The 27,924-nt window shown below is 41.7% G+C and overlaps 1 protein-coding gene across 3 annotated transcripts in view; it reads right to left on the reverse strand.

Annotated features, from left to right (window-relative positions):
* Nucleotides 1–27,924, reverse strand: part of SFMBT2 (Scm like with four mbt domains 2) — a 255,402-nt gene that overhangs the window by 76,638 nt on the left and 150,840 nt on the right. For all 3 annotated transcript variants that reach the window (XM_025397759.1, XM_025397758.1, XM_025397757.1), the window contains exons 8-9: nt 13,875–13,976; nt 8,869–9,016 (exon numbers count right to left, since the gene is read on the reverse strand). In XM_025397759.1, coding sequence (XP_025253544.1) covers nt 8,869–9,016; nt 13,875–13,976 — 250 coding nt within the window. The remainder of the gene's footprint in view (nt 1–8,868; nt 9,017–13,874; nt 13,977–27,924) is intronic.

Here is a 27,924-nt window from a genome sequence, read left to right on the forward strand (position 1 = left end):
GTGGCCCCAGGCAGCAACGCAGTCTATGAAAATAGAACCAGACACACTACGCTGACTGGATCAGAGAGGCAACAGAGATGGGCTACGAACGTGCGGTTCTGAAGAAGAAAAAAGGAGATCATGTACTTCCCCAGGGCAGTGGCACACATGGATGTGGGGTCCAGCTTTCCAATTCCATGGGACACAGACTAAGAGATTAATAGCAAACTCAGCCACTCATTCCCTGAATAACCAGGGATACCTTCATGGACCAGACATTGTTTTTGGTGTTGGGGATGTAGCAGTGAACAAAAGATATTTTAAAAATACCCTTGACCGGCCGGGCGCGGTGGCTCAAGCCTGTAATCCCAGCACTTTGGGAGGCCGAGACGGGCGGATCACGAGGTCAGGAGATCGAGACCATCCTGGCTAACACGGTGAAACCCCGTCTCTACTAAAAAATACAAAAAACTAGCCGGGCGCGGTGGCGGGCGCCTGCAGTCCCAGCTACTCGGGAGGCTGAGGCAGGAGAATGGCGTGAACCCGGGAGGCGGAGCTTGCAGTGAGCTGAGATCCGGTCACTGCACTCCAGCCTGGGCGACAGAGCGAGACTCCGTCTCAAAAAAAAAAAAAAAAATACCCTTGACCCTATGAAGTTTATTTCCTAGTGGGTGGATAGAGACAGTAACAAACATAGATTGAAGAGATGACTTCAAACCAGGGCACATGGAACTGCCACATAAATAACAACCGCCACTGAAATTAGTTGACAATCAACAATCACAAACCACATAAGGAAACAAACCAACTTGAGGGAGGGCCAGAGAAATGGACTTTAACGCAAAATGCCTTATCAGGAAAAAAGACAGCTTCCACCAGTTTAATGATCTTGAATCTGAACACCTTAACACAACTTCAAACACACACATGTACATCACACACTACACACCACACACACACACCACACAGCACACACATACAGACACATACCACACAGACTTACCACACATACACATCACATATTAGACACACACACACAACCCACATATACACACTGCACAAACATATCCATCACAAAAACAAAGAGAAGCTAACATCCTCAATCTCAAAATAATATTTTAAAGTACCATTCGGAAATTTACAGAACAATAGATAAAAATATAATGAGGATATAGAAAACCTGAATACTTTAATAAATAAACTTGACCTGACCAATGATATGACAATAAATCTGAAAATACAGCTAAAACAGACACTACTGTAAAATACATGTTCATTACCAAAACTATCTCACAAATGGTTAACCTGACTAAACTTATATCCACTAAAGGAAATAAATTCACACTCAATAAAACACCAACATCACCAGCTCCAGACAGGTTTATAAGACAGTTTTTCCAAACTGTCAAGTGTAACATAAGTCATATCTCACACAAACTGTTTTTAAGACAGTTTAGAAAGGTAGCTAGATATGACATAAATACACAAAATCAGTGGTATTCTACCAGCTGACAGCCAATAAGAAACGAAAAGAAATCCCATTCACCACAGCAAGCAGAAGGATAAGGTACCTAGGAAATATTCCAAGAAAAGATTGCAAGTTATAAAAAGATAATATAAGAAAATATCAATTTTTCTAAATCTGTAAATTCAATGCAATGCCAAAATCCAATGTGTCTCTTTACAGATCCTTACAAACCAATGCTTAAATTCATGTACAAGAATGACCTGCCAAAAATAACCAAGAAGTGTTGAACAAAAATAAAGAAAAAGTGACTCAATTAATAGATATCAAGACTATATTATTATAAAGTAATAACAATTTGTTCAGGGCTATACAAACAGACTGAAGAGGCAGAATAACAAAGAACAGGGTTAAGAGTCACACCCACAAAGGGATGAATCCATGACAGTGGTGGCATTATAAATCAAAGAGGAAACAGCAGACCATTCAACAAATGATGCAGAGACAAGTGGAGAAATGAAAAACTTCAATTCTATCCAAGCAAGAAAAATAAGATAGTTTTCCTTCCTCATGCCAATACAAAAATCAATTTCAAGTAGGTTGCAGATCTAAACATGGAAAAGTAAAATTGCAACAGTTTTAAAGAAAACACATCAGTAGGAAGGGATTCTAAAGATATATAAACAATGCATACAGGGAAAGATGGCTGTTTGACTACATTACAATTTATGACTTCAATATGCCATTACAAAAACCACTAAAAAGCAAAGAAACAAGCCAGACTAGGTTATTATATGTGTGAAGCACACTGCTAAGAAAGGATTCATGTTAGAATATATAAACTACTTCTATGATCAAAAGAAAATAGGTTGAGGAAGAAAACCACAAATGGCCAATAAGGGTAGGATGCAGCGCTCAACCATCCTAGTGATCAGGACCACCTCGCTGAAACAAGGAGATCTGCTTCACTCCCCTCAGAGGGGCCATGCTTAACCCTAGGAACACCGCAAAACAGTGAGGGTGACACAAACTGGGAATGCTCAAACACCACATTAGAAATGTAAACTAACACAACATGGAGAGTATTTGGTACTATCTACGGAATTCCAGCAATTCCACATTTTTTAGGAATATCCCCTGAAAGCACCTCTTACACTTGGGGACATTGGTTGTACCTTTGAGGATCACTTGCAATAGGGAAACCTGGAAATGCCTTCCATGTTCACCAATAGAAAATGGAATTTTCAAATATTACAGTATATTCATAAAGCAGGCAAAATGAATAAACAATCTACATGCCCCAACATGGAAAAAAATCTGAAAAATGTTAATAAATAAAAAGTTTCATAAAGACATGCATAGCACATTATATACGTACATAGTCAAATAAGGTCTATTTTAATTTGACTGTAATAAAAACAATGATACTGGTAAGGCATAAACAAAGAAGCCTATGCAGTCATGTCATAAAAGCATGTAATCTTTAGGAGGGTGCTCACCTTGTGGAGGATGAGGGGTGAAGGGCTGGGGTGGAAGAGAATGGGGACAGAGCTTCAATTCATTCAACCTCAACAAATACCTACCAAGTGCCACCCACTATTCCAACTATTGAGGATCACTGGTGGGTGACTGACAAACACCCACGCTGCTCTGGATCTTTCATTTTAGTGGGGGAGATGAATGAAAAACAAGACAAACAAGGGAAAGAGATGCAAATGTTGGGAATGGTGGTTTGCTATTGAGATTGAACAGGGAAGCCCAGAAAGATGACTTCAAGCAGGTAGCACTTGAGTCAAGACTGAATCAGGTTAAGGGCATCTGTGCAGAAGGAACAGCAGGTGCCACGTCAAGGAGATGAGAGTGACTAGGACAGACTGAGTGGGGAGTCGAGAGATGAGGCTGGATAGGGCAATGGAAGTCAGCACATCTGGGTGCTGTAGGCTGTTGCCACAATCTGAACTTGGACACTGGGTTGGGTGGAAGGCACTGGACAGTCCAAGCAAAAGGACCTGTGGTTTATGTTCTAACACGATCGATCTGACTGAAGTGTTGAGAGTCCCCTGAGTTAAACAAGTGGCCGCTGCAGGAACCAGATGAGACTCACTGGCGGCCTGAGACAGGAGTCGTGAGGACTAGCAGTGAGACTCTGAAAATGTGAACAGAAGTCCCTGATGGATGAGGTATGGGGCATAAGAAACAGAGGACTTAAGGATTACTTGGCCTTCATTATATCCGTAACACTTTCATGTTTTATATTTTGTTGTTGAAAAACATGAATCAAACAAGGCAGAATGTTAGCATCTGTTGAAGCAAGATGGTAGGGCCATGAGTGTCCACATGTTATTTTCTGCCCCCTTTGGTATGTCTGAAACATGAGTGACAAAATGGATTAAGCTCATCGGTCAGTGTCTGAGGTTTTTCTTTAGGAAAACAGAATACCACTTAGGGTTCCCTGCTTTGCGTCTCAGTAATAATTAAAATACACCTTTACTTCCTGAATTGTGTTAACAGTTTATGTGTCCATTAAATGGTCAGCCTAACAGAGACAAATCAAAGTTGCTAAGGTAAGCCAATTACTTCAGCCTTTGCTCACACTTTTTACAGCAGAAATGTAAAGGCTGAACATTTTCTACAAAAGTTCCTGGGTGGAACTTTTCCTCCACTAATTCTACAACTAATCTTTCATGTTACACAAGAAAGGTTAATGAAATAATTTTAAAATAGCAAGTCATGGTTGATAACCTATACACATTTTTGCTTAGCTGATCCACTTGTTGATCACTTTTCATAGTGCCTATGAAACTGACTTGCTGTTTATTGGATTTAAACTAATTGGGTAAAATTTCCAAGGTTCTAACTTTTGCTTACCAGGAAAATGTTTACTACACAGAAAGCCACACTGAAAAACTCCCATCCACTCTAGCTCTCTTGTCTCTAAGGTGTGAGGACAGATTTTTTTTTTTAAGTAGGAACAGAGTTAAAACAATGTAATAAAATGTCTGTGTTATTTGCATATCTCTCTCCTACACCACCAGAAGTCTTTCATTTCAACAGCTGCTTCCCAACCTCTTTTTAGAATCAAGCAACACACTGTAATTGTAGGCAGCATGCCTGTTTTTAACAGCAATCTGGACAACCCAATACATTCATGGGAAACACACACACGAGAAAACATCTGAAATCACTTGGCAATATGTATAATAAACCCCACACATTCTACATGTCAACCTAATAATTTAATTTAGACACAACAACCTTTTATTTTTAAAAAAGCTTCTATTTGCATACATTCATAAAGTAAAGAATGGTCTCTGAAACATCTCTATAGCATGACTCTTATTAATCCTGGTGTTGAGATGTAAGATGTGAAATCAACCACCTCAAAAGGAAACCGTAAAACACCACTACTACAATCACCACCACCACCTCCTCCTCTAAACACTCATTCAGTTTAATTACAAAAATAAAAATATTGCACTCTCACAAGAGAGTAAGGAAGTCAATGAATGAAGCCATAATTGTCTTATAATCACACACCCTTGTAAAATTATTCCCTAAAATTGTAATTCTCTGACTGCTTTGACATATTGACCATCTGAATCGTGTAAAGCCATGGTTCACTGACATGAATTAGGTTGCTTTAGGCCCCCCAAATGCTCTAGAATTACTAAGAAGGATGAACATTACAAAACATCAGCAAGACAGAACAGCAGTGAAATGTGGATATGGTTGTGTAGGAAAAGCATTAGATTTGGTATCTTAAGGCTGGGGTTTTTAACCCAACACCCCTGCACCAGGATTTGAAAAGTCATTTAACACAACTGAGCCTCAATTTCTCTAGATAGAAAATAAGTAAGGTTGATGAAATCATCTTTAGGATCCCTTTCACTTATAAAAACCCTTCATTTTTAATAATATATGTTTATTTTTAAATAGGTAATACATTTATTTAGATAGAAAAGAAAAAAAGATAAAAATAGTATTGTTACACGTCATGTCTACCTTCATCCCTTACGCCACACTCCCCACCACTGTCGCCCATACCCCAAACACTAATAATTGTTCTCATTAGTTTCTTATGTAACTACAGAAATATGAGCAAACACCAATATATACTGTTTTGCCTCTTCTCTAACATAGAAAGTGTCATATGATACCTACTGTACCGCTCACAGTGTATCTCAGACAGCCTTCCACATCAGTTAATAGAGATGTCCCTCGTTCTTTTCAACAATGGCATAGATTTCATTAGAAAGATCTCCAAAGTCTACTTAATCAATATCCTACTGATAAGTACTTGAATTTTTCCACTCTTTTGCTATTACAAATAATGCTGCAAAAAACACAAACTTTTGTGCAGATGATCTCTACGCTATAATTTAAGGAGAAATTTCCAGAAGTGGAATTACTGAGTCAGTGGGAAAATAAAAGTTTAGCAAAATCTGCCAAACTGCCTTCCACACAGTTTGCACCCTTCCTGCACTCTCAACAACAATGTCTAGGAATCTTTATTCCTCCACCGTCTCACTAAGCTGAGGTTCTCCTGTTCCTTCTCCTTCGGATTTCTATCTCATCTGATAAGCAGATACCACATCAACAGGATTTCTCTTCATTTGTGTTTATCTTATTATGATAAGTTTGCCCAAGTCACTGAGCTTCTTGTGTGCTCTTCTGAGTTTATTCCTTGTCCACATTCCTGTAAGTTGCTGGTCTTTTTCTTATTGGTTTATAAGTAAAAATTCTACTATTTCAAGAAAACATTCCTGAACTAATGATATTTACATTCTTGAATGACATGGTTTGGCTGTGTCCTCTCCCAAATCTCAGCTTGAATTGTAACTCCCACAATTCCCACATGTCATGGGAGGAAACTGGTGGGAAGTAATTGAATCATGGGGGCAGGTCTTTCCTGTGCTGTTCTCATAATAGTAAATAAGTCTCACAAGATCTGATGGTTTCAAAACCAGGCGTTTCCCTGTACAAGCTCTCTCTTTGCACACTGCCATCCATGTAAGATGTGACTTGCTCCTTATTGCCTTCCACGATTAGGAGGTTAACCCAGCCATGTGGAACTGTAAGTCCATTAAACCCCTTCTCCTGTATAAATTACCCAGTCTCGGGTATTTCTTTATCAGCAGCATGAAAACAGACTAGTACAATGAACTAATGATATTTACCACTTCCCGAATGCTTTAATGGTTTAAAAAGAATTATAGTTTCTTATTGGAAGGTACCAGTCACCATTACTCAATATTCTACTGATGTGCAGTATGTATTTGTATATAATATCCATGAAGAAATTTTTTTGAAAAAGAAAATTTTGAGTTTTTGAAAAAGAAAATTTCACTTTCAACAAGAGAGATGAATGGTTTGGAAGAATGCATGAAGATAATTTCATCTCACCAAATATCACAAATATTTGGATAAAAAAAGAAATGATCATCATAACTAAATATTAGGTATAAAAAGCTTAAAATATAAAAATATTTAATTTTATATCTTTGTATAGTCCTTTCATTGAATGTTTAACAGTTCAGTTACATTAATGTAAAACAATTTTCTAAATATCATAAAATTCAAATATCCAAATAGGCACATCCATTTTCCTGGTGAACTTCTAAGCTATGTCAATGATCTTTTTATGTAATTCATAGAAAATGTATTTTAAAATTCTGAAAACATTGACAACTATGAAACCTCTGCCATAATGGAGTGATCAAGCAGCCAAAATGCTGATATAAATACTTTTCCTTTTTTTCACTCAATGAGGAAGTAGCCAACCATTTTTTCAAAATTCTTAAATAGATCCTAATACTATCGAGGAATGAGCAAAGTCTAACCAAGTAGCATTTACGTATCTAGAAAAAGTTTTCCTTCAATGACACAGGATCCATTCCCCACACGTGCTTCCATGAGAAAAGTTCAAAACAAGCAAAGGAAGATGGCCCACAGGGTGTTCAGACTCTACAGGACCTATGGCTAATTCCACAGCAGGGAAGGACTTCCCACCTACTACCAATAGGTCGTTGATAATATGACTCCTGCAAGGCCATATTAAAGGGATAAGAATCCTTCGACTTTTATCATTTTAACTCTGCTGGCACCTGGAGACTCCCACAGGTGTCTCCACTGGAGAGTCTTGAAAACTGAAGCAGTGATGTGGCTCAGGGTGCAAAGCCAGTTCATACCAACAGACAAACAAACACCAATGCCTCCTGGAGTCCTCACTGCTACCAGGGGACACAGTCCCAAGCTCTGCCCGGAGACCTACGATCCAAGTGACCCTGGGGAAGTTATATAAACTCTTTGGGACTTAGATTCTTCATAGTTCACTTTGAGGAGTGAATGAATTAGGCATTAAAAACAGTGACTGGTAGGCTGTGTTCTGTGTAAGTTTACTATATGCCATTAGGCCAAACTCCACGACTGCACAACTTTAACCCAATGAGTCAACAGCAGAAATGGAAATATTCAAAAGCATCTCCTCCATAAGGACAAATATGGGGAAAATGAAGATAAAAGCCCAGCAGAGTACAGTCATAGGAAAGGTAAGCAGGCAGGCACCACTAAATGATGCAAACAGAGGGGCGAGGCCACCAGGTAAGACGGGACTTAACCTGTGGGAACTGCATGATTCTCCCACTAGGGTTAATGTCCCAAGCAATCCAATCCCCAGAGATCTGGAAAGGTTAGTACAAAACCCCTTATTATTTAAGGTTGTCTGTTAAAATCCTCCTCAGTAAGTTTACTTGTCTCATCTTTTTCCAATTTTCTTCTTCTTACTATACTTTTATTATTCTTCTTTTAGTCTCACCTCTCATCTTACTACTTTCTTCCTGAATTAACCTTAGGCCTATAGGGGACAACAAACCACACTGGTAAACTCTAAGAGTGGTACTCACTAACAATGTGGTTCTTGAATCCCAATTTAAAATTATTTTAATGCATCCTGGCTCCCAATGTAATTATTTTAAACTATTATACCGTTTAATTGTTGGATATCTGAAAGCAAATGGACTCTGGAGAAAGCTTAGCTTATTGGAAATAAAAACTCCAAAGAAATGCTTCACCAACACTGTGTTACATTTGTAAAGCCACTTCTCAGACACTTTGAAGTCTTTGAGCTCAACCACTTAGCAATGCTGCATCCTCTATGCCTACAAAACAGCAGCACATCTGCCAATAACGCCGTAACGGACAGGGAAACTCCTGTGGACAGAAGTGAGAAGCCCGAGGCCGCTCGCCTCGCCCGGGGATGGAGCTGTAACTGACACCTATGTCAAGCTGATGAAGAACGCCCTATTTCTACTACATCTAAACCCTTTACACAACCAGCCTCCCCAGATTAATGCAAGCGTTACTTCAATGACAATAAGACACCCTCCTGAATCGCCAGACCCTGCACACCTTCACAGAATACAAACCTTTGGGAGGAGTGAGGCTGACTCCATTTTTAAGGCACCATTGTACTGGCAAAATCCCCAAAGAATCTGCATGGCACAGCACTGAGAGTTTACTTGGTTCAGGTCTTAGGTCGTCAATAGTCACTTGAAAAAAATGATTGTTAAAAACCTAAAAGAAAAAAAAAAGGCAGGGAGCCAAAGGTTAATTCTTTAGAGTTACACATAATGCAAGCATAAAATAGTGGCAGAGCTTCCAAAGGCAATTAAATATAGTTCATCAAAATGATCTGAATACAAACTGGCATTTTCAATGTCTATTACTAAATTAATTCAGCTGATAAAAAGTTAGAATTGACCGCTGTGCTCCTATTAATGGAAAGATAAATAACTAGGTGATATGGAAGACTGAGAATGAACAAAATTAAAGACTTGGAGAAGTAAACCAATGGCCATAGCTTGAAGAAAAATGAACAGAGGAAGTCAGACAGACAAACCCCAGCTTCGATGACAGCCAAGACAGGAACTGAAAAGTGAAACCATCTCTCAGTGTCCACAGCCAGCACCAAACTCTTTATACCAGATCATTCAACAATCTCCAAGATCTGGCTTGGAGCTTTGTAGCCTCATCCTGTACCATATCCCTCAGAACACCCCACCCTCCAGCCCGAGAGGAAATCATTCACCCTAAGCCTCATCAACTACGACATCCCCAATGCCATGTTTGAGCTATCAAAACACAGTGCATTTTCAAGGTGCATCTCGTACTTCAGTGCTGCTGATCTGGGTGGAATAAACCGCCCTCACTCTGTGCTCCTAAAATTTCAGACTTCAACTTCTGTATTGAAAACTCTTACTCCTTTCTAGACTGATAACACATTGGTCTTCCAATGCCATGCAGCATAAGTTATTAAAGGAGAGTGATGTCTTTTTGTTAACACAAGTATTCCCAAATGCATATAAAGTGCTTTGTACATAGGAACTGGATAAATGTCCACTGAATATAAGAAGAAACATCAATGAAGAAATAAGAGCAAGGCATGCCGATACACAAAGCAGAGGGTAAAAATCAGATGGACCATCACTGAAAAGCATGATGGATTTAAATAATTTAGTATCTAAACCAGGCCAGAAAAAAAGATCCCTTTCCCAATTCAACGGACATAACCCAGTCTTTCTTAGGAAACCTTGAGAGTTTTATGAAGCTATGATTCCCGGCTCCTTTATTTTTTTTCTGGAAGCAATTTAGTTCAAAGCAAAGCAGGAGAGGAAACTCACTTCTGTTCTCTGGGCTAATTTTGGTAAATAGTTTACTGAAGGTTTGCCTGTGAAAGTCAACTTCAAGCAACAAAGGATCAGATGGGGCCTTCCCAGTGAGGTCATCTCTGAGAGCTCTATTGAGAATCTCATCCTCCCTCCACCTGAAAGGATTATGGAAATCCTTCGACTTCTATCACTTTCACTCCTCTGGGCACCTGAACTCCCCTGGACAGTCTTGAAAACTGATGCATGGCGATCTGGCTCAGGGTGCAAAGCCAAGTGCGTACCAACAGGGAAACTAACACCAAGGCCTCCTGGAGTCCTCACTGCTATTGGCGGGCACCGTCCCAGGAACCCAACATCCCTGCCCTGGTGTATCTTTCTTCTTAGCATTTAATATGTAACATACTAGATTTATTTACTTATTGATTCTGTTTATAGTCTGTCTCCCTCCATTAAAATATAAGCTCCACAATGGGAACATTGTCCAGAATGCAGCCTATGAATGCTCAATAAATATCTGTTAAATTACTGTTATTTAGTCTGTCTCGCATACATACACATACTCACACACACACGTATACAAAGAGTATGTGATTTTGGTGGAGCCGCGGTACCCTATAAAGAAGGAATTTCCACAACCGTTAAAATGCATGTTCACGTGGGAACGCTTCAAAGGAAAAGCTTAGTACGTTTCATCAGATCCATCAGGGCTCATGTTCCTAAATGGTCCGAAGCAGTGTTTTGTGCTCTATCCAGTCCAGAACCCACAGGACTCAGAACTAACGCCCAGAGCAGTTAACTGAGTTGCCCAAGACTGCACAGCTAAGAGATGGCAGACACAGAAACAGAACCCAAGGCTTCTCATGCCAGTAGCCTTTCCTCTAATCAATACAATGCACTTCGCTTACACAGATGACATCATCACCATCTGCCAGTATTTCAACACCAGGAACACACTCTGGCTGGACTGCTGGAGGTTCACCATTTAATACTCGATCCACTACACGCCTGTCTGCATCCTTGTCTGTTGTAACATTATTTACATATTTCTTCAACAGTTATGCCACCAAGAAAAGGCCCAAGGTGGGAAAAAAAATGAAATTTTCATTGTGATGAGTAATGATAGCACAGTGTGTTATATTTTCCAACATAATACTCCAAGGTACTTTCCCCATACTTACAGAAATATATTTAATTGTAAATATCTTCTACGCTAGGAGTATTCTGATACGTCATTACATGAAGATGAGTCTTGAACCTGGGGAGGTGCCTACCTAGGTTCTAAAAGACAGATGCACACATCCCAGTCCATGCATTATACAAAACATGGTCAATAAGAGAAGGAGGGCTGTACACAAAACAGCATGACTCATTTTATCTTTGCTACAAAGGGTAAGAAAAAGCAAAATAAAAAGGGAAACACAATTTAGAAATCAGTAAAAATACTTCTTCCCTCCCCTCGATAAGATCTATTTAGAGAAAATTATTTACTGTGAAAAGCCAACTATCACTGGAAGTCTATCCAACTAGAAAAAGATATTTGGGCTGAAATTAATTTTGATTAGTAGACACATTCTAACATTATATATTACAACTATTTAAAGGCATAAGAATTATTTAAAGGAATAAGAATGTGAGAGAGGCTGGGTGCAGTGGCTCACGCCTATAATCCCAGTATTTTGGGGAGACTGAGGCGGGCGGATCACAAGGTCAGGAGTTCGAGACCAGCCTGGCCAAGATGATGAAACCCCATCTCTACTAAAAACACAAAAATTAGCCAGGCACGGTGGCAGGCGCCTATAATCCCAGCTACTTGGGAGGCTGAGGCAGGAGAATCGCTTGAACCCAGGAGGCAGAGGTTGTAGTGAGTGAGCCGAGATCACGTCATTGAACTTTAGCCTGGGCAATGGAGCAAGGCTCCATCTCAAAAAAAAAAAAAAAAGAAAGAAAGAATGTAAGAGAGGCTACCGCTGACAGTCTATGCACATCAACTCTGTTGAGTTTAATTGATAAATACCAGGTGAAGTGACTCTGTAGCATGCTACATCTGCAAGCAGATGGGCAGCTGGCATGACTGCAGCACCCACTAACGGAACAAAGGAGAATTCTGGCTAGGATTCAACAGGGTACCATTTGTCCATTTTGGAAAAATATCCGACTACTGGCAGGATATACAGTAAAGAACCCCAAAGGCCATTTCAAATTAAAAGGTTTTTAATGGATGCTAGATAATCAGGAGTACATGACTTTCAAAGATTATAAAGCAAAAGCCAATGTATTTTTCTTTAAATAAATAACCTTAAATATTTAAAGTTTTTCTGATTTTGTTTGTTTGTTTGTTTTGAGATGGAGTCTCATTCTGTCGCCCAGGCTGGAGGGCAGTGGCAAGATCTCGGCTCACTACAACCTCCGTTTCCCAGGTTCAAGCGATTCTCCTGCCTCAGCCTCCCAGGAAGCTGGGGTTACAGGTATGCGCCACCATACCTGGCTAAATTTTGTATTTTTAGCAGAGATGGGGTTTCACCCTGCTGGCCAGGCTGGTCTCAAACTCCTGACCTCAGGTGATCACCCTACCTCAGCCTCCCAAAGTGCCAAGATCACAGGCGTGAGCCACCGTGCCCAGCTCCTAAAGTTATCCTTGAAATAAGCTACTTTAATGGTTATAAAAACAATTTATGTTCACTAAAGAAAAAACGTTTACAAGAAAAAATGTTTAGAAAGCATTTCATTTTTATAACCAATTTCCATATTCTGTAATACATTATCACTACTAAATTTCTCAAGTGTTACCAAATCATAAATTTTTAAAAACTCATGACTCACATAACAAATACTAATCACTGCATGAAAAGTGATTTTCCTTAACGAAAATCCCATTTCCTTAAGAAAAAGAAATTAAAACAGATTTAAATCTGTAATTAAATTCTCCTGCTGAAGTACACAAAAGACCATTCACTAAAACACACGTCGGCCAAGAATGCTAAGTTTCCCACACTATTTGTAAGAGAATATTTAAGGTAGAAACAAGCAATTTTGATTTTACCAGAGGTTTTGTCATTAAAACTTCTTTAATGGGGAATGGATATTATACTTTTTCAAAAATGTTTTACTGTTTGTAGAGACAGGGTCTCCCTATGTTACCCAGGCTGGTTTTGAACTCCTGGGCTCAAGTGATCCTTCCCCCTTGGCCTCCCAAAGTGCTGGGATTATGGATGTGAGCCACCACGACCCGCTGGGATATTACAATCTTCAAAGACTAACAGATCATTATAAAAATGCCTTTATGTTAAAAGGTAATTTTATTCTGAATCTGTAGATCTTAGAAGCATGAGTTTTTCTTTAGTCAATGAGGGCACATGAGAAAAATAACACAGAAATGCTGAGACATGGGAGGTGAGAATTTGCTTTGCACCATTTTCATGTATTTTCCAAGTTTAAACAGATCATATTTACTACCCATGCAGGAAGAACAAATTACCCTTGTAATGATTACAACGTGCAACTCGTCAGTGGACAACTAGCAGAAGACAAGGAAAATTCACCCTATCCATGATAAGAGGGGGCATCTGATTAGAGTCACTCTGTGCCACCAGTAATAAAAACAGCTTAAAGCAGCGCTGGACTGGAGGGGCGGCAATCTTCCTTAGCTTCGCCTGGCATTGCTGATAGCCTTGCACGAATATATTTCATCTGGTCGTCTTTGAGTTGAAAGGTTTAATTTGATCCACTCTAGGAGTTGGGTCGAAGAACGAGGGAGGAAAACTCACCTTAGTCACTGACGCAGGAGAGATGTCAAAGGGCTCGCTCATATTCACTGTCTCAAGCTTCATCCCAACTGTGAAGAAATGGCTTCGCAAATCTGCGTGATCCTGCAGGGAGAAAGATGAAAATACTGAAAGCCACGGTACTGTAAGTGACCTCAGTCACGGTCCGGATGCGCTCCCATTTTATTGGGCAACCGAAATCTGATGGAAACAATTAACCCTCCCCGTTCAGAATTTCTAATTATTGCCAGATACCGCGGATTTAATTATTTTCTGCAGGCTAAATTGCTTTTCCAAGGGAGAGGCAACAAGGCTTCGTGGCCATGCTTAAATTTACCCTAAGCAAAAGTTCACATTACACTGCTTTGCTCGTCCTCGGTGCTATCAACTGAAGCACAGCAGAGTACGGGAGGCAATCCGTCATCCTAACACAGCAGGGTGTCTTCAGAAAACGAGGCCTCTCGCTACTGGAGTCACATCTCAGAGCTTCAGTCAGCACCCTGTACCCACGGTCTGCCCCCACCTCCCGTGTCTAAGAGCACACTGCTTACCAGTTACTGGGAGTAAGCTGGCACACGGCTTACCAGTATGGTACAGGTAGGGGTAGTCAAGATCCCATAATCCCCGTGATCTTAGAGATGCCTGGAGGTAAGAATCCAAACCTGCCCCACGGACGATCAGAACCTGACTCCTACTCAACAAAGGGGAGCAACACTCCTTTCCTAATAGGGATCTGGCAGTTTTATAACCCGCTCACAGCAACCTTATGTGAGAGAGATGGGGCTTTCCTGCCTCCTAAGAAAACAAATTTCAATATCCACTTCAGCTACACAGCAATAGAGGAGGTTGGCTGGACTCCGGATACCAGAATTTATCTTGCGGAGATGGAGGTCACCTCATAACTCACGGTCTGGATAAACAGCGTGGATAAATAAATGTATTTGCAGTCTGTCCCTGAGGAAATAATAGCTGCAAATAAATCCTGCGATTTCCAAATACATCAATTGGGTGTGAAGTACGAAAATATCTGGGGACCTGTTACTTTCTTTGACCTGCGAATCGAAAGTGGGTTTTTAATTACTCCAACCACATCACTCTATATCCAACTCTGAGGACCGCACAGAATCCAGATGGACAGTGCCTGTTTCCCCAAAACCCCCAAAAGCTGGTCAGTACCGTCAGTGTCCGACAGGAGATCAGACTAGAAGAACTGCTTATAAAACCCTCAACCAGTGCACCGAGTTGCCAAGGTAACCGAATGTAAACGCCTGTAGAACCACATGGACCCTTTCATTTTTCATGTCCCCAGGGCAGTCTGCAAAGGTCTCTGTATTGGGGATGCATAATGAATGCTGGGGCCATGTCCAAAGAGGACATTAATCAGAACAAGACAGGACGCGGTCAAACACGACAAAACCCAATCAAAGGAACTGGCCACTCTAAACATTTACAAATTCCTTAATAACTTACAATCCACACTTTATAAAAATTATATGCACAAGGAAAAGCACAAGGAAAAAGGTGCAGGTGATGATCTGCGTTGTTTATGTTGCAAACAAAGCATTTTATTTATTTATTTTTAGCTTTTATTTTAGATACGGGGTACATATACAGGTTTGTTACATGGGCATACTATACTCAGGTAGTGAACATAGTACCCAATAGGTAATTTTTTGACCTATGACTCATTTCCCCCCTCCCCTCTAGTAGTCTCCAGTGACTATTGGTACCATGTTTACGTCCGTGTGTGCTAAATGTTCAGCTCACACTTCTAAACGAGAACATGCAGTATTTGGCTTTCTGTTCTGCATTAGCAAACTTTCTGCATTAGTTTGCTAAGAATAACGGCCTTCAGCTCCATCCATGTTGCTGCAAAGAACATACCTGCATTCTTTTTTATGGCTGTGTAATATTCCATAAGTATATATGTACCACATTTTCTTTAGCCAGTCCATCACTGATGGGCACTCAGGCTGCTTCCATGCCTTTGCTATTGTGAATAGTGCTGCAATGAACGTGTGGGTGCATGTGTCTTTTTGACAGAATGACCTGTTTTCCTTTGGGTATACAGCCACCAATGAGATTGCTGGGTCGAATGGTAGCTGTTTCAAGTCAGTAAATCTCAAAACTGCTTTCACAGTGAGTGAACTAATTTATATTCCCACCAGCAGTGGGTAAGTGTTCCCTATTCTCCACAGCCTCATCAGTATCTGTTTGTTTGACTTTTTAATAACAGTCATTCTTACTGGTGTGAGATGGTATCTCCTTGTGGTTTTGATTTCAAAACATTTACTTTTAAAGGTGGCTGGGGGAAGGCAAATCAGGAAAGAGAAGGAATCGAAGGCTACTGTACAGAGAGCAAATGCGGATTAACACACAGCAGCAGTCATGCCCAGGCAGAGCCAGAAGCCACAGGCGAGGAGACATCACAACTAAACCAACACTGACTCACTGACATCTGAATTCAAAGTTAACTTGAATGTTTCTAGCCCAAAGAAAAGACAAATATTTAAGGTCATAGGTATCTCAATTACACTGATTTGATCTTTACAAATTATATGAATGCATTAATCACATGTACCCCAAAGTATGTACATCTATTACATACCAATAAAAAAATTTAAACATTAAAAAAAAGGATTAAAAATGGACTGGGTGCAGTAGCTCCTGCCTGTAATCCCAGCACTTTGGGAGGCTGAGGCAGTCGGATCATGAGGTCAGGAGTTTGAGACCAGCCTGGCCAACATGGTGAAACCCTGTCTCTACTAAAAATACAAAAAATAGCTGAATGTGGTGGCGGAAACCTGTAATCTCAGCTACCCAGGAGGCTGAGGCAGGAGAATCATTTGAGCCTGGAGGCACAGGTTACAATGAGCCGAGATCACATGACTGCACTCCAGCCTGGGTGACAGGGCAAGACTTCATCTCAAAAAGTGAATGTTCCTGTCAGACACCCATGTCCCCAGTACCCATCAGCGAGAAGTGAGTCCTGATCATGGCTTTTGCAGGTAAATATCCTTCCCCATTTAAGTACAAAACCCTTTCATCTTTGGAAAAGGGGAATTATTATAGAATTATGATATAATAAAACATGGCCTGAATGTACTCAGCAAGTCTAAGCAGTCATTATTACGCTGTTTGACAATCAGAGGTGCCCTCAGTCACTCCTGGGACATTCGTAACTGTAAGTAATGGTTAACAGATGAATGTCAGTGTTTCTCAGGAGACTCCTTCTCTGTGTAGGGCCCCCTTCTTCCTGCAGCCTGCCCCTCACCAGCCACAGCCACAGGGCGAGACATTCCTGAGGTCTGGTGCACGACGGCAGGCATGGGTCTTCTCCTGGCTGCCTCTATCACCACGGCTCTACTCAGAGCCTCCGCTGTAGGGGCGTCCTGACAGCCATGGGGCTTCTGGTCTACCTGCCCTCTTCATTTCCTCCATTCCAGATTCTGTGCTTCTCTCTCCTCCACAGAACTCTTGCTCCAACCTTTGCTCTCTGAGTAGAGTCAGCTTTCTAAGTAGGGTTTACCCACAACCCTAAGCCCTTTCTACATCCCAGGCCCTCAGCCTGACCTTGACCACTGACTTGGAGTCTTTAGCCAAATCCACCCCCAACCTTTATTCCATACTCCAAGCCCTCTGGGAAGATCTGTCAATCAGAGCTCCCCGTGCTGTGTGGAAACTCTGTGGCCCCAGAAGCCCTGCCCTCTCTGTGGACTTCCTGTGTTCACAGTTGTCTAGCAGACACCAGGCAGTGGTTGCCGCTCCTTGAAAATACAGCAGACAGCAATGTGTCCCTGAGATAACCCTGCCCACTCAGGGTTGCGGACTGTATTGGAAATGCTTATGGGTAATGACTTCAGCATCCTCTGCATCTAATTACATCTGTAGGTTAAGAGGGGATCACTTCCGCTTCCTGCAGACAACACACAATCTCTTCCTTTTCTCCCAGAGTGTCCTGCGCTCGAATGTTCATCATTAAACTCCCCACCTCTGCTCATCTGTAACAACGAACATAAACATCAAAACCACGCATGAATGCAGGATGAAAATAGAAAGAACATGACATTTAAATATTCTTAAACAGTTTAAGAATAATGCTCAGTGGGCATTATTCCAAAAATTTTAGAAACTAGTTTCCCCTCTGTCAGTCTTGGCTCAGATCTCCTACAACTTAAACTATTTCTCCCAGGTTTCAGCTGTGTGGTAAATGTATATCGGTCTTTGTCTCTGGTACAGGACTCCTAAATCCTGTGGGATTTCCCAGGTGATAGGAGCTTTTTTGTTCTAATCGGTCCATTCTTGGTGGGTCCCTAAACAGCTTCAGGGTCGGGGCTCGTGTCCAGAAAGTCCAAGGCACAATTAGAGAGGTCTGTAAGTTCATTTCCACCCCACAACCACTAGGGAGGGGAGAAGAGCTGGATATGGAGCTCATTACCAATGGCCAAAGATTTCATCAATTGTGCCTACATAATGAAACGCCCATGAACACCCTAAATGACAGAGTTGGGGTTTTCCAGTTGATGAACACTTCCATGTGCCAGGAGGTGGGGACACCCCAACTCCACATGGCCAGAAGTCCCTGTGCCTGGGACCCCCTTCCAGCCCTCACCCTGGGCACCTCTTCCATTTGGCTGTTCATTTGCATCCTGTATGGTACCCTTCACAATAAACAGGTAATAGTAAGGAAATTGCTCTGTGAGCCGTTCTGGAAAACTATCAAATCTGAGAAGGGGATTTTAGGAACCCTAATTTATAGCCATCAAGTACAGGACTCCCAGGACTTGTGACTGGCATCAAAGTGGGGGAATCTTGTGGTACCGAGCCCTTCACTTGTGGGGTCTGCACTGCTTTCAGATGGTGTCAGAAACGAATTAAACTGCAGGATATTCACTTGCTGTCCAGAGAGTTGAAGAACTGGTTGGTGTGGAAAAACCCACACACGTGACATTAGAAGTGTTGTGGGTAAAAACAGTTCATAAGTTACAGTCAAGACACTTCTTACTCACGGAAATGCATCTGCTTTTCTTTCCAAACTACACAAAACCCCTTAAACACTCTTGTTTCATATACTGAAAAAAGAAGCCAGACATTCTGAGAGGTCGCAACATCCAAACATAGGTATTTGTAGTATGGCCTCAAATATCCACATATCTTATCCTATTAAAGTTCAACTCTGTATTTCATAAATAAATCTGGAAACTATAAAATACGTTGCTGTATCTTCCAGCCCTAACTTCCACTTTCTGAAAATCACTTCCTAATCAACATCAAAAAACAAATCCCTCTATGACCATGTAGAAACCCCACCAGTTTCAAAGCTAAGTCAACATAATGGAAATTGAGAAGACTCAAGAATAAAGACATAACAATTAAGAGTTTGGCTAAACCTGCTACTCTAATGTTTATATTACTCATGAATGACGATTTCAGAAACGTTTTACTGCAAGAGCACGACAATATTTTCTGATGGGGTTTGCCACTGAAACTTCTGGCCATTGGAGAACTTTAAAAAACACGAAAGATAACCATGCTGTAGGTGCAGAACTTTCCAGTAAGTGCCAAACTCCCTCATTTATGCTACGTGGCTCACCCAAGAAAGGCTTCAATAAATATTCATTGAATTAAACTGAAGGGATGACAGAAACCTGATGATTTCTTGACATCCATTCCAATCCTATATTCTGTCACTCATCCAATAAGCACTGATCAGAAGCCACTGAGGTACCACACAGGAGACTCACAGCTATTGCATGGAATACACAGAACACCTCCGCTTGTCAAAGGGAGAAGGAAAAGACAGGCAAGAACAGCTATGGAAGATCCAGACTGAGAAGGAACGTCAGAACAAATGTTTTTTACTTCTAGCATATAAAAATGAAGTATCACTATGATCACAGCAGTCAAAGGATTTATAGGTGTGAAGCTTAATTTGGAAGATGAAAACCACGTGACTCAGAATGATAAAAGATTCTGGGGGTGGAGCACAGTGGCTTATGCCTGTAATCCCAGCACTTTGGGAGGCCGAGGCGGGTGGATCACGAGGTCAAGAGATCGAGACCATCCTGGCCAACATGGTGAAACCCCGTCTCTCCTAAAAAAAAATACAAAAATTAGCTGGGCGTGGTGAGGTTGCAGTGAGCCGAGATTGAGCCACTGCACTCCAGCCTGGTGACAGAGCGAGACTTCGTCTCAAACGAAAAAAAAAAAGATTGTGGGAAGGCAGCACAGTGAATTTATGCACAGAGACTGGGCTCTGCATACTGGATAGAAGCATTTAAATATGATCTAAAAGGCAAAAGAAGTCACTTGATACTCCTAAGGAATAACAAGTTTTTATGATAATTGAAGGATTCAACACCACAAAATTTCCAAATAAGCCAACAGACAGAACTGCTGAGTTCTGCGGTGTAAGTGTCCATCCGTATTAGTATATGAGAAAAGATGCAGCTCTTCTCATTGAAAAACAAATCTATTCACCCCAGACCACTTACTTTGGGCTGTTGATGCAGTCAGAGGGCATGCATTCATTTACACAAACACCCAACTAATCATCCTCAATATTAAGGACAGAGAGAGTTCCTGGGTCCTGAAGATGATTCGCCAAACCAATTATGTACTGAGAGATAATGGAAAATTCACTGTCGTTTGAAAGAGACATTCTTGGCCTTTGCAAAGCTCTAGAGAATCATTCACACTTTGCAATTATTGGATCAAGAATGATGTTATTCCTGTTATCAGGATATATTACTAAGTCCTTAGTAGATTTACAAATATGCCTGTCACATTCAAGAAATACTGTTTACTTAAGAGTACTGGAGTCCAGTCAAATTGCCTACAGAAAAACTACTCTCCTTTAATAAATGCCAGCAATGTCATTCCCATCTATATTCATCACTACCCATTTTTATTTTTGCCCTAAAGTAGTTTCATATTGATCAAAAGTAAAATGCCATTCATTTTATTGGAGGACTGTCTTAGCAGGCTACCATGGCAATCTCTCTTCAGGGAACCTTATTTTCAGTGGAATGACATCATAAAAGAGGTTCTGTCTACATCAACTTCCTTTCTGTACCCAGGTTTCATCAGCTTTATTCCCTCCAGAGCCTGAGCAGTTCTCACTCCCCTACTAAGATGTAGTAAATCTGTGCTGAGATTAACTAGGTTCTGTGTATACAAACTGGACATCCCAACTCTGAAAATCCCAAGCCCCAAACCCGAAACTTTTTGAGGGCCAACAAGCGCTCATAAGAAATGCTCATCGGAGCCTTTTCGATTTCGGGTTTTCAGATGCTCAACAGGCACCGCGAATATTCCAAAATCGGAACCCGGAGACACGTCTGGTCCCAGGCATTTTGGATAAGAGATGCTCAGGCTGTAATATCAAGTGGACAGAAACAGCTAACATGTTGTAAATACTGGCAGGCATACTCTCTGTATTGTCATTTTCCGCTGACACAGACTGTGGGGTGGAATCCCTCTTGCGGGAGGAAATTAAGACACAGAGAGACGAAGTTACCCACGCAAGGGCACACAGCTACCAAGAGAAGCCAGGCTTCAAGCCCAAGCAGCCTGACTCAGTCTGAGCCCACCTTCTAGCCACCAGGTTATATAACAGACCAGGGAACAAAGACCAAAAAGGACTTTTAAAAAATCAATAATTAGTGTATACAGGCAAACAACACTACTACAATCTACCTAGAGCCCCCTAAAATTTTCTTTCAAAGAAAGCTATTACTAAGGTAAAAAGTGATAGCTACTAACACTGATCATTTACTTAAAACCTCCAAGTTTTGCTGTTAATTCCTCGCACTTTTCAATGGCTTAAGAAGAAAGTATGTGAGTGCATTCCGGCCCTAAAAGTTACTTCCAAAATGTTTATCTAGAGCCAGTCACAGCCTTCATCAACAATTAGCAAATATCATGACTACTTTCGTGTGTTTGTACATTAAGCAATGAAGATTTAGGAAATACGTGCAGCAAAATGTTCACGGTGCTTCATAAATTATCCTCTATCGATACCTACTTCCACACGATGTTATCCACGTTAACCAAGACAGGTTACTCTGATCAACGTGGTTAATCTAGTACACGTGGATGGCTGCAAAGCCCACACCGACCCCAACCTGTGACTGGTATTTTAAATACCACGTGATAGGCACCATCCTATAATGGACGGACAGGAAAGTAGTTGAGGTGATTCCTGACCCTGAAAAGCTGGAAATTTACTTAGAAAACAACTGAGGTCAGGAGTTCGAGACCAGCCTGGCCTACACTATTAAACTTCACTAAAACTCTACTAAAAATATAAAAATTAGCTGGGTGTGGTGGTGGGCGCCTGTCATCCCAGTTACTGTGGAGGTTGAGGCAGAGGAATTGTTTGAACCCAGGAGGCGGAAGTTACAGTGAGCCGTGATCACGCCACTGCATTCCAGCCTGGGCGACAGAGCGAGACTCCATCTGAAAAGAAAAAGAAAAAGGAAAAAACAAAAACAGAAAGAAAAAAGAAAAGAAAATTGCAGTGAGAAACAGGAAGTACAGTATCACGCTGGAAAAAGGAGTATGGACAAACTTCAATATCTTGGTGTCCTGACTTTATAGTTTTGGCTTATGTCTTACTTTTTTCACTTAAAACAGAGGTCAGGAGGATCCTGCAACCTCAGAGCCCGCCCTGGGTGCACTCACTGCCCACGGTCACCCACTGCTTTCAACATCTGCCCCGATGAAGTCCTTGTCTTGGCAGTCGTTGCCGTGCCTGGAAAGGGACAGCACCGGATTCAGGAGGAGTGAACCATCGCTGCGGGAGAAACACACCTGCCTGGACACAGTCATCATGAGTCAGCAGCAACTCACGTCTCTGGCAGGTGCCAAAGCTTCAGGGTGAACAGTCAAGTTCTTTATAAAATACAGCATACACGTGGCTGTGAGTATTAATCTACAGACAGCAATGGAGAGTATTACTAATGGGGAGACAGGAGAAAGAGAAGACAGAAAAGAAAGAACATTCATGTCTGCCGGGCCTGCCTGAACTTGACTCATCTCCACATTCACTTGAGGGGCTTGAAGAACTGAAGCTTATGCTCTTAAAATGTCATTATGTGGCTATCACAGACTCCGAAAATAGCTAATGCCTCTTCCCATCCCCACTTCATTAGATAAACACATCTCACATGATAAAAAATTGTGGCAGATGTGGCACAGGGGAGAACAAGTTCTCGTTAATTAAAACAACAAAATTAAAATGTACTTGGGGAGGATTTGCATGTTAAAAAAAAAAAAAGGCAGTGAAATCATCCTTATGCAGAAATCACATTCTTGTATTATTGAGATAGGGTCTCTGCCACCCAGGCTGAAGTGCAATGATGCAATGAGGGCTTGCTGCAACCTCCGCCTCCCAGGCTCAAGCAATACTTCCACCTCAGCCTCCCCGGTAGCTGGGACTACAGGTGTGCACCACCACACCTGGCTAATTTTTTGGTTTTTTTTTTTTGTAGAGATGGGGTTTTGCCATGTTGCTCAGGCTGGTCTCAAACTCCTGGGTTCAAGCAATCCAACCACCTCAGCATCCCAAAGTGCTGGGATTACAGGCGTGAGCCACCATGCCTGGCTCCAGGAACTAAATTCTTAACCCAAGTTCCACAATCAAAGGCTACATGAAATTCTCTTTCTGCAGCAGCAATCTCAGTGTCAACCTTCAATTCTTTGCTTCTTCCTTTCGGCTCATTTGGATATAAAATAAAATAGACAAAAAACAGATATAGGATTCACCCTGCCCAATTTTTTTAAGCACCAAAATCTTTTAGTGTATTGTACTTACACAAAAATACTGCACAGTATAATTTTTTCAGTTCCAACATGCCAGTTTTTTGGTCCACAGGGAACTCAAATATTGCATGTGCTTCTTTTCAAGGCCTCCATTAATTTGCATAATTTCTAAGACTAGGTTTCAGTGAAGTCAATGAAAGGTTTTAGTTAGTATTACATTCAGATTAATATATAATGAACTACGCTTTAATTCCTCTATTCGTACCAGCATGCTAGGTCCCGCTGAAAAAAACCATCCAGAGCCATTTATGATACCATTCTTCTTTTGTTTTACCAATGATTTCGTGCTCAGATGTCCATTAGAAAATTACTCCCGTAATACTAGTTTCATTGAAAAACAGATATTAGGAGGCCAGCATTTATTAAATCAATAGTATTATGACATTTCAATTTGATTACACTGATTTCAATTTAGCCAGTGAAATATTTGTAACAAAAACGTAATTTTAAAATCTATTGCTGAACACTAATAAGCATTTCTATTTTTTACTTACAGATGTAAAGAGCGATTTTATCTAGTAGCTATGCGTTCAAGCAAATTAAAAAATAGTAATGAGAAACGTAGTACCGTAGTATCATAGATTACAACCTGAACCACACGATTTGTAACAGGCAGGATGCAGTGGACGCTGAGGGGCCCCTAAACGCATTAACTCAGCTGCTGTCATGGAAACACGATGCCAGCATGCTTCAGAGAAAGAAGCAAGAGCTGGGAAGGTGCAAAACTTCTCCACCCACCAAGTCTGAGCTTCTGTTCTGCCCTTCCCAGACACCAATGTGGAGGCCAGTAAACACGGAGAGCCTGCAAACCCCTCTACGTGCTCTGCCACAGGTGGGAAGCCTCCCCTCTGGGAAGTGTCCACTGCCAGGCAGCCTGGCCTGGATTTAACAACAGCTTCAGTCTCCAGAGCCTTCCTCACACCCCAGCTGCCCTCGGCTTCCCTCCACCAACCATTCCCAGGTGAGAAACAGGGATGATTAACCTCAACAGTATTGACCTTTTGGGGCCAGATTCTTTGTTGGGGGGCTGCAGGATGTTGCAACTGCATCTCTGGCGTCTATCCACTAGATGCTGACTGCATCCCCCACCTGGGACAACTGAAATGTCTCCTGGCTTTGCCACATGTCCACTGAAGGGCACATGCCCCTGGCCCCTGAGTTGAGAACCACTGATTCCGATTCGGTTGAGAGAAAAGTCAGGTATTATTGATGAGACACCTGACCTCGTGGTCTCCTCCCCCTACACTTCTGATGAGCCTCCTCAGCATCAATGGATCCTCTCTGCCTCTGTCTCCAGCATCAACTCACTCTAGTACCCTTCAGCCCCTTGGTGTGATCAGTGGTGCCAACCATCCCTGTTAATCTCGACTCACTCTGATGCTGTCTCAGCAAGACCTGGAAATCCTTACTTACATTTGTGCCAGTCTACACTGCAGACCTGGTGCTGCTGTTACCCTCCCACTGCCTCCACTTTGAATGTCTAGTGTATAAAATTCAAAGATGCTGTTATGAATGACAGCAATAACCACAAACAATGGTGACCACAATATGGTGGTACAAGAGGTGCTTTGCATGTATAGGACGATAACAATAACTCAAGTACTCCTTAACCCACCAGCCTACTACCACTACGGCAGCAATGGGTTCTCTGTTTGCAAGGAGTAAGCAATCGTTTCCAACCTGCCGACAAGCAGACTAGTCACCTAAAATGGTTCTGGTCCCCAAGGAAGCCTTTATCTATTAAGGAGCCTTCTCATGCAAAGACCAGACAGAAAACCCTGCTCCACCTGGTATAAACCATAAAGAAATCCATTATCTCACACAGCAAAGGGGTCCAGAGAAAAGGCAGCTCAAGACAGGTGAACAGAGCCATAAGCAATGTCAGAAATGGCCCCGGTTCTTTTTATCCCACTCCTTCCACACCCTAGATATGACAGCTTTCCCCAGTCCAGCTCCTCCCTCGTGGGCTCAAGATGGCTGCAGAAGCTCCAGGCCTCTCAGGCAGAGCAAGGTCCCCTCTTCCCTATGCTGCTTCTTCACAGCAAGGAAACCTATTCCAGAAACCACCAGATGTCCTCATGTATTTTTGACCCAAATTGGTCACAAACCTCTTCCTAAGCCAATCACTGACAAGAAAAATGGGGCCACTCTTCGGGCTTACACCACTGGCTCTAATTCTACACAGGGGGCATCTACCACATTCCCCGCTGCAGATATTTATTTGGCAAGGGGCAGGGGCAGCTGTCACTTAGTACAATAAAAAATCATCCTGGCCAAAATCCCAGGAGAGCCCTCAAAAGCAACTGAGTAATAAGGAGTTGAGCAACATACTCCGGTTCAAATACCATACTGAACAGGCAACACTTAATACTCTCAGAATTCATTTTCTGGCTCTTTGTTATAATAATACTGAGTTTGTGCAGCCTTTAAATATCCCAGTTTACTTCTGAAAACTGGGACAAAAGAAACATTAAAAAAAAAAAAAAGTGTGACCTTGGGTTTGAGTTGCATCTGTGCATCCTGGCTCACCCATGTTCTCTCTGCATGAGGTATGACTAGAAATTAACTTCTCTGAGCCTGGCAATTCCTGAGCTTAACCAGTAAGACTCCCAGCGCCTCCCAAGTCAAGTTACTGTGGGGATGTGAGATAGTATGTGCACAGTACCCAGCACAAGGTCTGCAGCCTGTGGGTGCGAATCATTAGAAACGCTCATCAATTCACTGCAACATTTTCCAACGGAGAATGGTGTTGGAGTTCCTCTAATTCACCTACGGCTTCAATTATGTTTTGCCTTCTGTACCTTTTTATGCTATCCCGAGAGGTCTGAAAGGTTAATACATATTCCAAAAACATCCTCAAGGTGAGTGGCTTATCACACAGAAAGCCAGGGTTTGTAACACTCCGGCCATGCCTTGCTCCCTGTCCCATTGTTTACAGACCTGCAATCTCTCAGAATCATCAGACGCTCAGCAATGACTGAGGCTCAGGGAGTGCGTGAATCAGGACAGACTCACAAGCAGAATGACCAAATGTTCTGATCCCTTTGCCGAGTGGGGTTACGTATGCAGGCAGGTCTGGATGGATTTACTTTCAGGAGAATCGAGATGCTGGCAGGGAAAAGAATAAATCCTGTTGTGATCTAGAGACTTTGCAGGTCACCACAAGTGCACAAGCTTGTTAAATACTGAGGAGCTTTAAAGCAGGTTCCCACTCTCCTAAACTTAGCCATTCCTTTTATCAAGTTGTTAAATGCAGGACATCATATATTCATGTAAAGGTTTATCTGACGTGTACGTGCTGGCCTTTCTGGTTATACATGGCACTGGCGACAAAATTGGAGGCAGATTTTATCTTATCTTTGACTTTATGTCACTGAGACAGGCAGATTCAAAGTAGGGGTGGCTGGCGGAAGGACAGAAGAGAGGAAGTTCAGGAATGAACAGTCTCCACATCTTTTATTGACACCCAGCAAAGCACGCCGACTTCCTCAGCGTGCCCTACCTGGGGGCAGGAGGGAGAGTGCTGAAGGGCAAGGCCCGGTGGCATGGCAGCACCACTGGGCTCCCTGATTACATGGGGTCCTCATTTCCATTAGCTCTCAAACCTCTGAAGTCCTAAAGTTAAAAGAGAGAAGCTCAAACTTCTCTTTACATCACGTTCCTCACTGGAGACACTGCTATTGGCAACTGTCTGGTTCATGAAAGGCACTACCGGGCTTAAACGGGTGGCCTAACTTGCAAAAGGATTGGTGTGGTTTTTTTTACAGGGGGGGTGGTAGGGGAGCCACCTCTAAACAATTTTACTGTGGATTAAATTCACAATAACATCTTCCGTAGGTAAAAGAATTACAATTTTTCTTAATTATTTTTATTAACAGAGCATGGAATAGAAAACCCCCAAAAAATAAAAATCTGGCACAATGATCACTTTGAAATGTGTCTAGTTTTATAAACAAGAGACATATCCCCTTTGCACACCTCCAGATCCCATACACCAATTCCAGTAAGTTCATGCTAATATTATCTCACCCTTTCTGCAATCCCAGGAACTGGCAAGAGCCAGAATTATCCACGGTAAGCAGAAGCTATTTGGGAGTGAGAATTCCTGGAGCAGAAAACTGAAAGTTGACTAAATTCTTAAATTCTTAACGTTTAGGATTAAAAGCAAGTTGCTATCTAACGGACTGCAGGTGGCAGAGCTCAGGCCCCAGTGATCAAGCAGCTGCGT

The sequence above is a fragment of the Theropithecus gelada genome, chromosome 9, assembly GCF_003255815.1.
Source record: "Theropithecus gelada isolate Dixy chromosome 9, Tgel_1.0, whole genome shotgun sequence".
Classification (NCBI taxonomy): domain Eukaryota; kingdom Metazoa; phylum Chordata; class Mammalia; order Primates; family Cercopithecidae; genus Theropithecus; species Theropithecus gelada.